Source organism: Dipodomys ordii, unplaced genomic scaffold (genome assembly GCF_000151885.1).
Source record: "Dipodomys ordii isolate 6190 unplaced genomic scaffold, Dord_2.0 Scaffold9, whole genome shotgun sequence".
Classification (NCBI taxonomy): domain Eukaryota; kingdom Metazoa; phylum Chordata; class Mammalia; order Rodentia; family Heteromyidae; genus Dipodomys; species Dipodomys ordii.
In genome coordinates this window covers 1,423,642-1,436,798 of record NW_012267225.1, presented here as the reverse complement: position 1 = coordinate 1,436,798, position 13,157 = coordinate 1,423,642, and the positions used below count along the sequence as shown (strand labels likewise).

The window sequence follows — 13,157 nt, the reverse complement described above, 5'->3', positions numbered from 1 at the left end:
GGTGGTGGGGCTTGAACTTGGGGCTTGGGTGTTCTCCTTGAGCTCTTTAGCTCAAGGCTATTGCTATACCACTTTGAGTCATAATGCCATATCTGGTTTTCTGATAGTTAATTGGAGATTAAAAAAAAAAAACTTTCCTGCCTGGGCTTTGAACCATGATCTTTAGATCTCAGCCTCCTGAATAGCTAGGCTTATAGGAGTGAGCCACCAGCACCTGGCTGTTATTGTTAATCTCTTACTGTGCCAATTTATAAATTAATCCTTATCATAGATATGTTAAGTACATGACAAGCAGAGTATGCATAGGTCTCAGGTATCCACTGGGGATCTTAGAACACTGTCTCCAGTAGGTGAGTGGTGACCACTCTGTATTGATGTGGCCATAGTAGGAGTAACAGAGATAGAAGAAAGTCTGAAATCTGTGGCAAGAAAAAAGCAGGGGGGCTGTAAAGCATAGAGAAGAATTCAAGATTCTACTTTTTTTTAGACTAAGAGAATAATATTAGAAGATTTCAGGTTCCATGGTAGCCTATCTGCCTAGCAAGTGCAAATCCCTGAACTCAAATCCCATTGCTACACAAAATCAGTAAGAATTGAAATATGACTCCATGTTCAGTAAGATGGAGAATATCTTTTTTTCACATTGTCGAATTCACTTGTAGAAAAATTATTATAAAAATTTAGAAGTGATCATCCTGCTTCAGCCATCCCAGCCTCCTGTACTATATCTTCCACAATTAATTTGACCATATATCCTTTGAGATTTTTTTTTTTTTGAGACAGGGTCTTACAACAGAATCCAGACTGACCTAAAAATTTTGATCCTCCTGCCTCAGCTTCCCAAATGCTAGGGTGCCAGTTGTGTACCACCATGCCCAGCATCCATCCAGACTCTGTCCCTGTGAGCTTGTGCACATCTACCTCTTACCACATTTGGATTTTCTTTTACATTTTACAGTGTGATTTAATTTCAGACATTTTGTGTTATACTTTTTGTCATTTTGATACAAATAACTGAGAGAGACAGTTCAAAGGAAGAAAGACTTGTGGTTTCATTCCATGGGCAGCTTGTACCATGCTGTAGCCCTGAAGTGTGGCAGACTATCATGACATTGGGAACATATAGCCAAGTGAAGTTAGTTGTTCACCTAATTATGGTCATGAGGAACAGTGAGAGAAAGTAAGGGGCTAAGGACAAAATAAGCTATAGAGGCATGCTCCTCTCAAGATTGGACATACCAGCCCGAGACCCAGTTTTCAAAACATGAGCTTCTTGAGGGTACACCACATATCTTAAGTATAACTCCAATTTTGAAGGGACCAAAGGGAATTTCAGTTAATAAAAACATCCTGATAGGTTCATGCTTGACATCCCAGCTACTCAGAGGATCATGGTTCAAAGTAAGCTCATGCAGAAAAGGGCACATGACTCCATTTCCAATTAAGTAGCCAGAAGCTGGAATGGAGGTGTGGCTTAAGGGGTACCATAGTGCCAGCCATGAGTAAGCAAACTGATCAAGGGCTGAGTTCAATCCCCAGAACAGGCATGTATATGTATATGTGTATGTGTGTGTATTTGTGCATATGTGTGTACATATATACACAGATAAGTAATATGATACTCCAAAATTCATTGTTTTTTTTTTACAGTGACTAGGTTTTAAGTAAGTTATTTAATTCTGAACTATTTACTTAATATCTTTTTTTGCTTTGTTTTTGTTTTTGGTTGGTTGTGGTGCCTGAACTCTGGGCCTAGGCACTGTCCCTCAGCTCTTCAGCTCAAGGCTAGCACTCTACACTTGAGCCACAGAGCCACTTCCGGCCTTTTCTATTTATGTGGTGCTGAGAAATTGAACCCAGGGCCTCATGCATGCAAGGCAAGCACTCTAGCACTAAGCCACCTTCCCAGGCCCTACTTAATATCTTTTTCCTAACATGTTTTGATTGTTCATAGGATTTTCCTAAAATGGTTTGATTTGATTTTAACTTGTTTCAGATGGCCGAACAGACCCAATTTTGGATGATGTTGGTGAAGCTTTCCAACTTATGGGGGTCAGTCTGCATGAACTAGAAGACTATATTCACAATATTGAACCGGTCACCTTCCCACATCAAATTCCTTCATTTCCTGTTAGCAAGAACAATGTACTTCAGTTTCCTCAGCCTGGAAGTAAAGATGCAGAAGAAAGAAAGGAGTACATTCCTGATTACCTACCACCCATTGTGTCTTCTCAAGAAGGTTTGTGGTTTGCTCCTCATATATTAGTGTCTTTGAATGAATTTTTAATCTCAATTGTCTGTGCGCTGCTTACATTTAAATTGTAGAAATGCAATCAAAACATTTTAATGTTGTTTACAAATTATTCTAACCTTTAGTCTGACAAACTTGGAACTAGTATTACCAGGCAGGGTCATGGTATCAATATTCTGTCTGATGGGGCGTTTATGCCCTTTGCAGCTTTTAAATTAGGGAGAACTGAATGTGACCACAGAGAGGCCTTTCCATAGAATGGAATATTTAGTGATTTGAACACCTTTGAAACAAAAGGGAAAAATGGAGTTTTCCTTCTCCCTTATTATATTACTAATGTGAGTTGAATGCCATTGCTGTCGACTGGCATGAGTTAAGAGTACTCACTGGTATTATTATGCAGACTTGTCTCTGCTATTTTGTGTGTGTGTGTGTGTGTGTGTGTGTGTGTATTTATTTGTATATGTGGGTACTGGGGCTTGAATGTGGGGCCTCATGTTCTCACTTGACTTTTTCACTCGGGGCTGGTGCTCAACCACTTGAGCCACTCCTCCACTTTCAGCTTTAGATTGGTAAGTTGAAGTAAGAGCCCCATGGACTTTCTGTCTGGGATGGCTTTGAACCTCAACTTACTGACTTGCTAGGATTACAGACATGAGTTACCATTCAGTTTCTGTCTCTATAAGTTTGTCTACTCTTTCAGTTCCTCTTTGATAAGTAGGATCAGACAACATTTGACTTGATCGTTGATTTCACTTAGCATGTTGTCTTCCAGGCTTATCCATGTTGGAACATTGTCAGAATTGCCTTTTAAAGACTGCATAATACAATATAAAATGTACATTTCACATGCTAATTTGTTAATGTTTCTCCATTTCGGCTTTTGTGTATAATGCTATTATGAACATTGGTGTGTGTATATATATGTCTGTTTGAGTCCCTGTTTTTGATCCTTTTGGACATAAGTCCAGCAGTGGAATTGCTAGATAATTGCTGGATAGTATCTACTTTTGTTTATTTGTTTAGGTGTTAGAGATTGAATCCAGGGTTTTTACATGCTGAGCACATGCTCTAGCACTGATTGTCTCTTCTAGCCTTTAATGTTGAGGAACCCCTTACGCTGTTTTCCATAACAGCTGTCATCATTTTACCTTCTCAACAGCAATGCCCAAGTGTTATATTTCTTACAGTTCATCTTTTAAGTATCATGTTCCACTTTACAAGCATTTGAAGTGTTAACCTGTTTGTTTCATGGGCGCCATTTAAACTTGGAATACATGGTTTTATAAGCTGTGCTTTCATGTTACCTCATAGGAAACACTGAGTAAATGTTGAACCTAAGCTGTAGATCATTGTTGTGAACTGGTGAATCATCACTGAGCTCAGGGCTTTGGATGTAGAAGACACTACTGAATAGTAGTAGTGCTATAATTCAATGTGCTGAAGATGAAGCACTGTATCTGTGCTTGTCATTAGCCATGGTTGATAACAAAAGACTCACTATAATCTTCTGGAAAGTTACCAATCTTCTCTTATTTGAGACTGTTGGAATAAACGCTGTTTAGTAACTTAGCACTTCTCCACTTCAGGTTTTGGAGATTAATACTGACTGTCAGGAATCATGTTCAATAGGACCTATGATGGTGTTTGCAGCAAAATATACATTCAGCAAATGATTTTGAACTTATAAAACACTAGTTGTAGGGTCTTGGCTATAGAAGTTTCTTGTTTCTCTTTCTACCCAATTGTCCTTATCAACAGAAGATCTTGGAAATCTACAGATTCACCTCAGTCACTCAGTCATGCTGAACTTCCCTTAATAATGGCTTAGTTTTCTGCCCTCATGCCCACCTTTGAATTCATTCATAGGTAAGGCCTTTATTACCTGTCAGGAAATCTTTTTGTTTATATCTTCCTATGTAAAATTGTCCTCTTTAAATCACTTCCCTAATGACAATGTTTTTTATCTTAAAACTCCAGTTCAATTTTAGATAGACTGTACTTACCTTAAAAATATAGCAATATCTAAGGAGGATTTCTTTATACATAGAGGCCTGGTTTAGACCGAAAAGAACTTTGTTTTCTTTTATAAGGGAGGCTGGGAATGGCAAGTGTTTAGAGAATTTCTTTCCTTGTCTTTAAATATGATTTGTTAAGCATCTTAGTTATCTTTACAGAAATAGGACTATATTCTCAACCTGTAGTACATCTTCTTCAATTCTGAGGAATTCCTTGTATGGCTCTGAAAATTTTAGCTCAAAATATACATACTTTTGTGTACACAAAATTTCTAACTGTGCTAAAGAAAAAAATGAATAGAAATCAAATCTAGAAGAAAATTTGAGGCATTACAGAGCAAGAAACTAAAGAAAAGTTATTACTATATAAATGCTTCAATGCGCTTATATATTAAGTGCATCAGTTAATTTACAATGATATGAGATCACTAGTTTTATATCTGTGAATTAAACAGTGGTCAAATTTAACAGCTATAATTTATGTGCATTATTAAATGGTGTGGCTGTGAGCTAGAACTGTCTTCTCCATGTTAAAAAATTGAGCCTAACCAGTGCCTCCTACCTGCAATCCTAGTTACTCAGGAGACTGAAATCTGAGGATTGTGGTTCAAAGCCAGTCAAAGAAGGAAAGTCCATGAGACTCTTAACTTCCAAGTAGCCACCGAAAGGCTGGAAATTAAGCTTGTAGCTCAAGTGGTAGAGTGCAGGCTCTGAGCAAAAAAGCTCAGGGAGCTTGCCCAGGCCCTGAGTATAAGCTCCAGGTCTGGCACCAGTAAAACAAACAAATAAATTTTAGTCCATATTCTTTGTGATTTTTGGAGCTTTATAAATATTTTATGGTTTCTATGTAGTATTAAATCTCCTATTTAATAATTGAGTTTTTAAATAACTTAGTTTTGGCTTTGAACCTTGATTTTCAGATCTTAGCCTCCTGAGTAGCTAGGATTACAGGGGTGAATCTGTCACCAGTGCCAAGCTAAATGTTGTTTCTTATTTCAGCTAATCTGTATTATATGAGGAACAGAAACACAACACATAGATATGGTTCATAAGGGTATAATAGATGATGGTATGTTAAGGTACTTATCAAACCCTTTCCTATGCTTGAAAAGGTTATAGAATGTAATTCTGTAGTTTCCACTTTTCTAACATAGCTACACCATCAAGTTAATGAATATTTCCCACCTGAATATTTTTTAATGGGTGGAGCATGTTGGAAAGTTGCTAATATCCTGATCAGTGGTGCAATCTGGCATGTACAGGGGTCAAGAACTTTGACAAGACATTGTTCACCAAGTTCTTTATTGAACTTGTTCAGAGTCAGAGTTCTGAGTGCTATGGTACATATGTTACAGTAAATGCCTGAAGTGGTTTCATGCGTAGTAAACAAACAAACAAACAAACAAAAACGATAGAATGGATTTAATAGAATCATTCAAATGTGATGAACTTTATGAAGTTTATTGTTTTCCCAGGTATTTTTTTTTCTGAACTTAAAATTCATCTCCTAAAAAGTACTGTCTACTCTATTGATGTTAAGGATAATTAAGGATGCAGTTTGTAAGACATTTGTGTAAAACAGAACAGTGCTTATTAACACATAAAACTTATCCTCATTCTGAAGGAATATTCCTATTAATTGAAACACAATATATATTGCTCAAATCACTACAATGATAGTAAATGTAAAACAGTACAACCAGCACTTGCTTAGGAATGGAAGGAGCACAACCTAACAGTAGCAATTTGATTATCAGCAATGGGAAGATGATCAGAGAGAAGATGACATAGAAGTTCTTGCTTGCTATATTTTACTACAGGTGTAGAAATGAGGCTTCTTTGAGGAAGTGGCGCTGTGGCTCAAGTGGTAGAGCGCTGGTCTTGTGCTGAAGAGCTGAGGGACAGTGCCCCGACCCAGAGTTCAAGCCCTGTGACCAGCAAAAACAAAAAAGACAGAAAGAAAAAAGAAAAGAAATGAGGCTTCTTTGAAAATATTTTCTACATGTACATTTGCTTGGGCTATTACAGTTTTGATCGTCTGGTACCCAATGAGAAGAACATTGCCTACCCAGCTTGCCATATGTGTTTTCAGGTGTACAGAAACACCATATTTTTTGCTTCCAATATTATTAGGCAGAGGGCTGTTTGAAGTAGTATACTACGGCAAAGGCATTGTTTGGTTCTCAGAGTGAGGCCGGTAGATGCTGACTGACCACTGAGTCTTGACTCAGAATATTTGCATGAGAAAGAAATGCGATGGGAACCTGTACTCTGATATATTTATCTCAGGAAACTTACAAGCACAGTTTAAAGTTGTTAAAAACAGTATGATGTTGCTACATTTGAGATTTCTGTTTTTAACAAATTTAAATAAACAGTTTTTAGAATACCTTCAGATTTGCAGAAATATACAAGAAGATAATCTAGAGTCTCCTTATTTTTTTGCCCATTCCCCTATTGTTAGTATCTTCTATTCATTATAATTATACAAAATTGATACCTTTTTACTAACCAAAGTCTATATTTTACTCAGTTATCTTTAGCTTTTAAAGGTCCATCCATGTATCTAACATCAGCATGATACATTTGTTATAATTAATCAAATTGGCATTATTAACTCAATTCTCTTACTAAGTTATCTTTAGCTTTTTTGTTTGTGTCCATCCTTCCCCATAGTTGTCATGTCTCCTAGACTTCTTTAAGCTGTGACACTTGTTTACACTTACTTCTCCTGTGTTTGATGATCTTGACAGTTTTGAATTGTTAGTCAAGTATGTCATTGGATGGTTATCTATTAGAGAGCCCTTTTTCTGATGTTTTTCTCATGTTTAAAGTAGGATGGTAAGTGTTTGCAGGGGGAATGACTGCATAGATAGAATGCCATTGTACCACAGACAAATCCTCTCTCCTTGATTTATTTCTGTTGAAGTTCATCGATCACTTAGCTAAGGTATTGCTTTTTAGGTTTCTCCACCATGAAGCTAGTGTTTTCCCCTTCCACACTGTGCTCTTTGGGAACAAAGTCACTGATTACAGCCTACACTGTAGGAATAAACTACTTTTTGAAGGATACACTTGAAGTTCTTTTGCAAGGAATTTGATTCATTTGTGCCTGAAATTTCTGTCTCTATTATAAAGCCCTCAACAAAAAAATTATAGGTTTGCCAAAAAAAAAAGCAACTCAAACTTGTTGAAAAAAAAATACTCTCCCCAAGTTTATCAGGAGTACAGTGAAAGATTCTGCTCATTTTCACCATACTCTCATTTCCCTCATAATATTCTTTCCCCCCACATAATTGTGTGTGTGTGTGTGTGTGTATGTGTGTATGTGTGTGTATGTGTGTGTGTGTGTTAGGGCCTGGGCGCTGTCCCTCAGCTCTTCAGCTCAAGGCTAGTGCTCTACCACAGCACCACTTCTGTTGTTTGTTTGTTTGTGTGGTGCTGAGAAATCAAACCCAGGGCTTCATGCATGCTAGACAAAGCACTCTACTACTGAGCCACCTTCCCCACCTCCCCATAATATTCTTGATGGATGTGAATCCTTCTGGATCTTTCCAGATGAAACTCTTCAACTCCTAAGACTACAAGTCTGTTCCTTCTTCTTTGATAAGATTTTTTTATAGGATTCATTATTATTTGATACGATTACTAATTTAATCCAATGTCTCCAGTCCCTTTACTTATGGAGTTCTATGATTTTGTTTGTTTTTGTGCTAGTAATGGTGCTGGAACTCTGGATTTGTGTTCATTGTGAGCTCTTTTGCTCAAGGCTAGTGCTCTACTGTTAAAGTTACAACTCCACTTCAGGCTTTTTTGTAGTTATTGGAGATAAGAGTCTTACATACTTTTTCTGCCCAGGCTTTCAAACTGAGATCCTCGAATCTCAGCCTCTGTAGCTAGGATTACAAGCTTGAGCCACTCTGCTTAATCTGCTTTCTTTTTTAAACTACCTTTAAATTTTAAGGACAGAGAAATTTACCAGCTGTCTCAGAAGCCCCTGCATGTCCTCAGTCCTGATCATAGTCCCTTCTTCCTGCTACCAAAAATAACCAGTCTTGACTTTATAGGATTATTTCATTGCTTTAAAGATTTTCTAGTCAAATATATATCCCTAAACTCATTAATTTAATGTTCTTCATATTCTCTATCTCTCAAGTCCCTAAGTCTCAAAATTTTCAGGTTTCCCCCTACATTTGGGGGTTGGGGGTTTGATCTCAGGGCCTATTGCTAGCCATGTGTTCTACTACTTGATCCAGGCCTCCATTCAAACTATGGCAGAACATAGTAGTAATTATCTTTTCTTATTGAGTATGTGTCTCCCTTTGTACTGATGTGTCATTCTCTTCAAGAAATGGTATATGTAACTATAGATATTCCTTTGGCTTATGATAGAGTTATGTCCCACTGAGCACATTGTAAATTGAACATACTGTAGGATGAAAATGTATTTAATATGCTACCCTAACCTACTGAATATCCTAGCTTACCATCACTGTATTGGTTGTTAATCTTTACCATAACATGGCTAAAAGGAGCTGTGGTTTGCTAGTTCAGTGTTTCGAGAATATTGTACCACTTATCAAAACAAAAAAAATGATAATTAAACCTTTGAAGTACAGCTTGTACCAAATTTGAATCTCTTTGTCACTGTCATGAAGTCAAAAATATTCTAAATTGACAAGAATTAAATTGGAATTATCTGTATATTCTTTTAACCTATTATAAGGTTTTAGTTTCACAGTGCTCCCTCTTCTGTTCTTTTTGTGTAATGTCCAAAAATATGGTACCTTTGTGAGATTTTCTGTCCATGTTTTTTTGCCACTTCACTTTGTATCTTCTCTTTCCTTCACGTCAACTTTCTTACAGTTTACAGTGGACTTGAAGAAAAAAGGATTTGCCTAATGTGTAGATAGTGTTTGAAATGATAAGTGAAGATATTTAAGGAGAAACAGAGTAGGTCTCCAAACTCTTCAAGTCCCAGAGGTTTCTAATCTAGTATATAAGAAAGAATGAGGAAATCAATTAATATTTTTTAAGTATAGGGAATAAGATGAGTTGTTTAGTAAATACTGTTGTCCTGAGAAAGATAGACTCCAGGGAGGAGATGCCACTGGGAGAGAAGCTAGATAGAACTCCACACACTCATCCAGGACAGTGTAATAGGAAGGATCTGGTTATAGACAAGATGTAAGAACATAACACCAAGAAGCAACAAGATTGTGAGCTCTGCAGGCTGTGTGGATAATCAAGCATATGACTAGCCATATCTTATACAGACCAGCTAGATCTGGAGTTAAAATTTACAGTGGGCCTTCATATCTATCAGGGAAAATACAAGTTTTCATTAGACTTTTAGAAATAGAAAACAGGTAGGGTGCAAGATTACATAGTGTGTTAAGAACCTCAGACTGGAGTGAACTTGGACATGATTGCGGGATACTGGCAGCAGATCCGCTGTATTTACAAGTGGGCCATGGTCTAAGTTCCTGAAACAGTGCCTCTTACCAGGTCCCTGGCTGGAAACAGTCTCATTTTCTCTTGTTTTTTTAGTATATTCAAAGGTATCCTGTTTTATTTGTGAGTTCATATTCATATTTGAAGTCCTAGAACAAAAATGGCTGCAAATAAAATTGGTTCTATTAGAGAGGATTAAACAGTCTTTAGGTTTTTTAAAATTAAGGCTTAAAGTAATACATCAAAATGCATTTGTATAGTGATGCTTAACATCCAATATAATCAAATGTTATTTGACTACCAAAGATTTGGGACTTGGCATTTCATTGAATTATGCCCATTTAAAGCTTTTTTCACTTTTTCCCAAATATAGTATACCTACTAAGTGGGAATAATTATTTAAGTTGGAAAATTTTATCTGAAAAAATAGGAATAATTAACTCCATAGGATTATTATAATTGAGTGAGATGTAAATGAAAATGTTTATTCCCTTAGATCTTGAATATGTCAGGTTCACATTTACAGGTTCCCCTTCACCCCATAACCTCAGTACCAAGGACAGTGATTTTCTTCTCACTTGTCTTGAAAAAACATACTGCAATAAACATATAGATCTGTGATAACATCTCAAATTTCCTGGGAATTTTAGCTATGGAACATAGTAGGAATTACTTTACATCTGCCCAGGGGATTTTTCTGCCATCTGCTTGAGTGAGAGTTTGCTCTTCCTTTCTTAAGGAAATGACTAAAGCTTACTTAGCTCAGTATTGGAAAGCAAATTAGCCATGAGAAAAATCAAATAAAGATGTGAATATGTGACTTGTATTTGCCAGATCTTTATATTTTTGCCTTGAATTTTGTGTGTGTGTATATGCTTGGAGGCTGGACTCTGGGGCTTTGGGCACTGTTCCTTAGCTGTTCCACTCAAGGCTGGCTAGCACTCTTCCACTTGAGCCACAGTTCCACTTCCAGCTTTTTGCTCATTAATTAAGAATTAAAAGTCTCACAGACTTCCTGGCTGGCTGGCTTTGAACTGTGATCCTCATATCACAGCTTCCTGAGTAGCTAGGTTTATAAGACATAGCTAACAGGGCCCAGCTTGCATTGATTTTTGATTAAAAAAATTTTTTTTGCGATCTGCTTTTGGTAACTTTTACACACACACACACACACACACACACACACACACACACACACTATTTTTTAGCCCTTGGAAATATTTAATTTTTTTAAAATTTTAAGTAATACCTAAATATAGTCATTTTGCTTCTAATTTTATCACAGAAGTGAAAAAAGAAATGCCAGTCTCTTTTACCACTGCCATCTCTATTGTTCCTTGTCTGTCTTTTTATTTTCTCTATGTTTTGTGACAAGTGCTGATTAACTGTGATATTTTATGCTTATTAGTATCTTTCTTTTTCCTGTGAAAGTGACTACAGTTCAGTAGGTGGCACTCTTTCCTTTCTTGTTATTGTTAATGAATCTCCAATTAAATGCCAAAGTGTTGAGAAAGAGCATATAACTTAAAACATTCCTGGCTTGATTTAGAAAGAATAATGACAGTTTTGTGTATAATGTTGCTTCTATGGAACTTAGAATGATTACATATGACTATATTTAATGTTTATTTGCCTTAAGGAAACTTCTGTCTCTGGAACAGAATTCTTTGTAGCAGAAGCTTTACATTATTCTCTCTGAAGCTTTGGATTATCTTCCCAGAAATGGAAATTATTATCAATTGTTGCTTGTTTTTCCTTTCAGATTTTGGTTTCTAAACATTCTCCTTAAAGTTCCATTAAAAGATACTTTAGAAAGTACCTCTAGCAGCTCATCCTCATTCTTTTTTAAAAGAGTTCTATTATCTGTTATAGTTTTTTATTGTCTCTATGTATTTTTTTATTTTCCTGCTTTTTAAAGAATGTACATAATTTATTTAGCTATTCTCTTATTGTTAGACACTTTATTATTTTAAAATAACACAGTATCACATCAAAAATATCCTTGTGCATATTTTTTTACATTATTTCCTTATGATCAATTCCCAGGAGTTCTTAGGTCAAAGGTATGAACACATTTATGGTTTTTGACACATATTGCATATTGCTTTCCAAAAGAATCGGATCAGCTTACAAGACCGTAATGAATGTGTGATTATACCAGTATCTTAGCACTCTCACTGGAATTGAATTTCAAAGTATAATTTTCTCACTAGCTTAGATTAAACATTTTTGAAGGGGAGGGTCATTTCGCTTTAAGACTTTTCCCTGAAATGTGGGAACTACAAAAAACAAAGGTCTCCCAATGGAGATTATTTTGATAGTCATCCAACTCTGTGTGTGTTTATATGTGTGTGAAGTACCTATTTTAACATAGCATGTGAATTTTTATGTAAGTGCTGCATTTGTCATTTTCTTTTACACTTACAGAATGCTAGCCATTAACTAATTTTTTCTTTCCTGGCCAATGCTAGGTCTAGAAATAAATAGGAAATGTATAAAATGAACTGAAATGGTTTGGTTTGAGTGGTTCTGTTACTCACGATAGGAATGTAGGAGCAAGATTATGTTTGGAATAGGTGGTATTACAGACATTCAGGTTTATTAGATAATTTTATCTGAAGTACTGAGTATCTGTGAGTATGTGACCATGGTAACTGCTGAGATTTAAAATGAAAGTTGAGACATCTCATCTGTGATAAAGGTGAAGAACATTATTCCATATTACTATATAGGCATATATTTGGGAATGTATAGAATATATAGAAATATTTGGTTTGGGTTTTGTTATTTTAGGGTACTGGGGACTCAATATCTCCTAGGCAATGCTGGGCAAATGCTGTTCTACTTTTGTGTATATTGTTTTTTGATATAGTTAGCCTACCTTTTTGTCTATTCTAGCTGAAATTCAAGGTCCTCCTGACTCTACCTCTTTTTTTTTGTTTTTGTTTTTTTTTTGGTCCAGTCGTGGGCCTGAACTCTGGGCCTGGGCGCTGTCCCTCAGCTCTTCAGCTCAAGGCTGGTGCTCTACCACTTGAGCCACAGCGCCACTTCCGGCTTTTTTCTTTTTGCTTATGTGGTGCTGAGGAATCAAACTCAGGGCCTCAGGCATGAAAGGCAAGTACTCTACCACTGAGCCACCTTCCCAGCCCCCTGACTCTACCTCTTAAATAGCTGGGATTATAAGTAATCTCTACCACATCTGGCCCTATGCAGTCTTTATAACCATTATTTCAAATGGCGAAATCCTAGGTCATGCCTAAGTGTTAAATATTTAGACAGCCTCTAATTTTAACACACTCTGATACTACTGTGATAAGTATTTTTATGCAAGTAGCTTTTCAAAATCATGTTTTACAGTTGATTGAAAATTTTAATACTGAGTTTAAACGTATGCTTTAGGGGATAAAAGTATTGCCCAGTCTGGCCTCAGACTT

The 13,157-nt window shown here is 36.4% G+C and overlaps 1 protein-coding gene across 1 annotated transcript in view; it reads left to right on the top strand.

Moving 5' to 3' along the window:
- Taf3 (TAF3 RNA polymerase II, TATA box binding protein (TBP)-associated factor, 140kDa) overlaps positions 1-13,157 on the top strand; it is a 143,927-nt gene that overhangs the window by 4,486 nt on the left and 126,284 nt on the right. Inside the window, exon 2 of the mRNA XM_013009417.1 lies at positions 1,997-2,239. Coding sequence (XP_012864871.1) covers positions 1,997-2,239 — 243 coding nt within the window. The remainder of the gene's footprint in view (positions 1-1,996; positions 2,240-13,157) is intronic.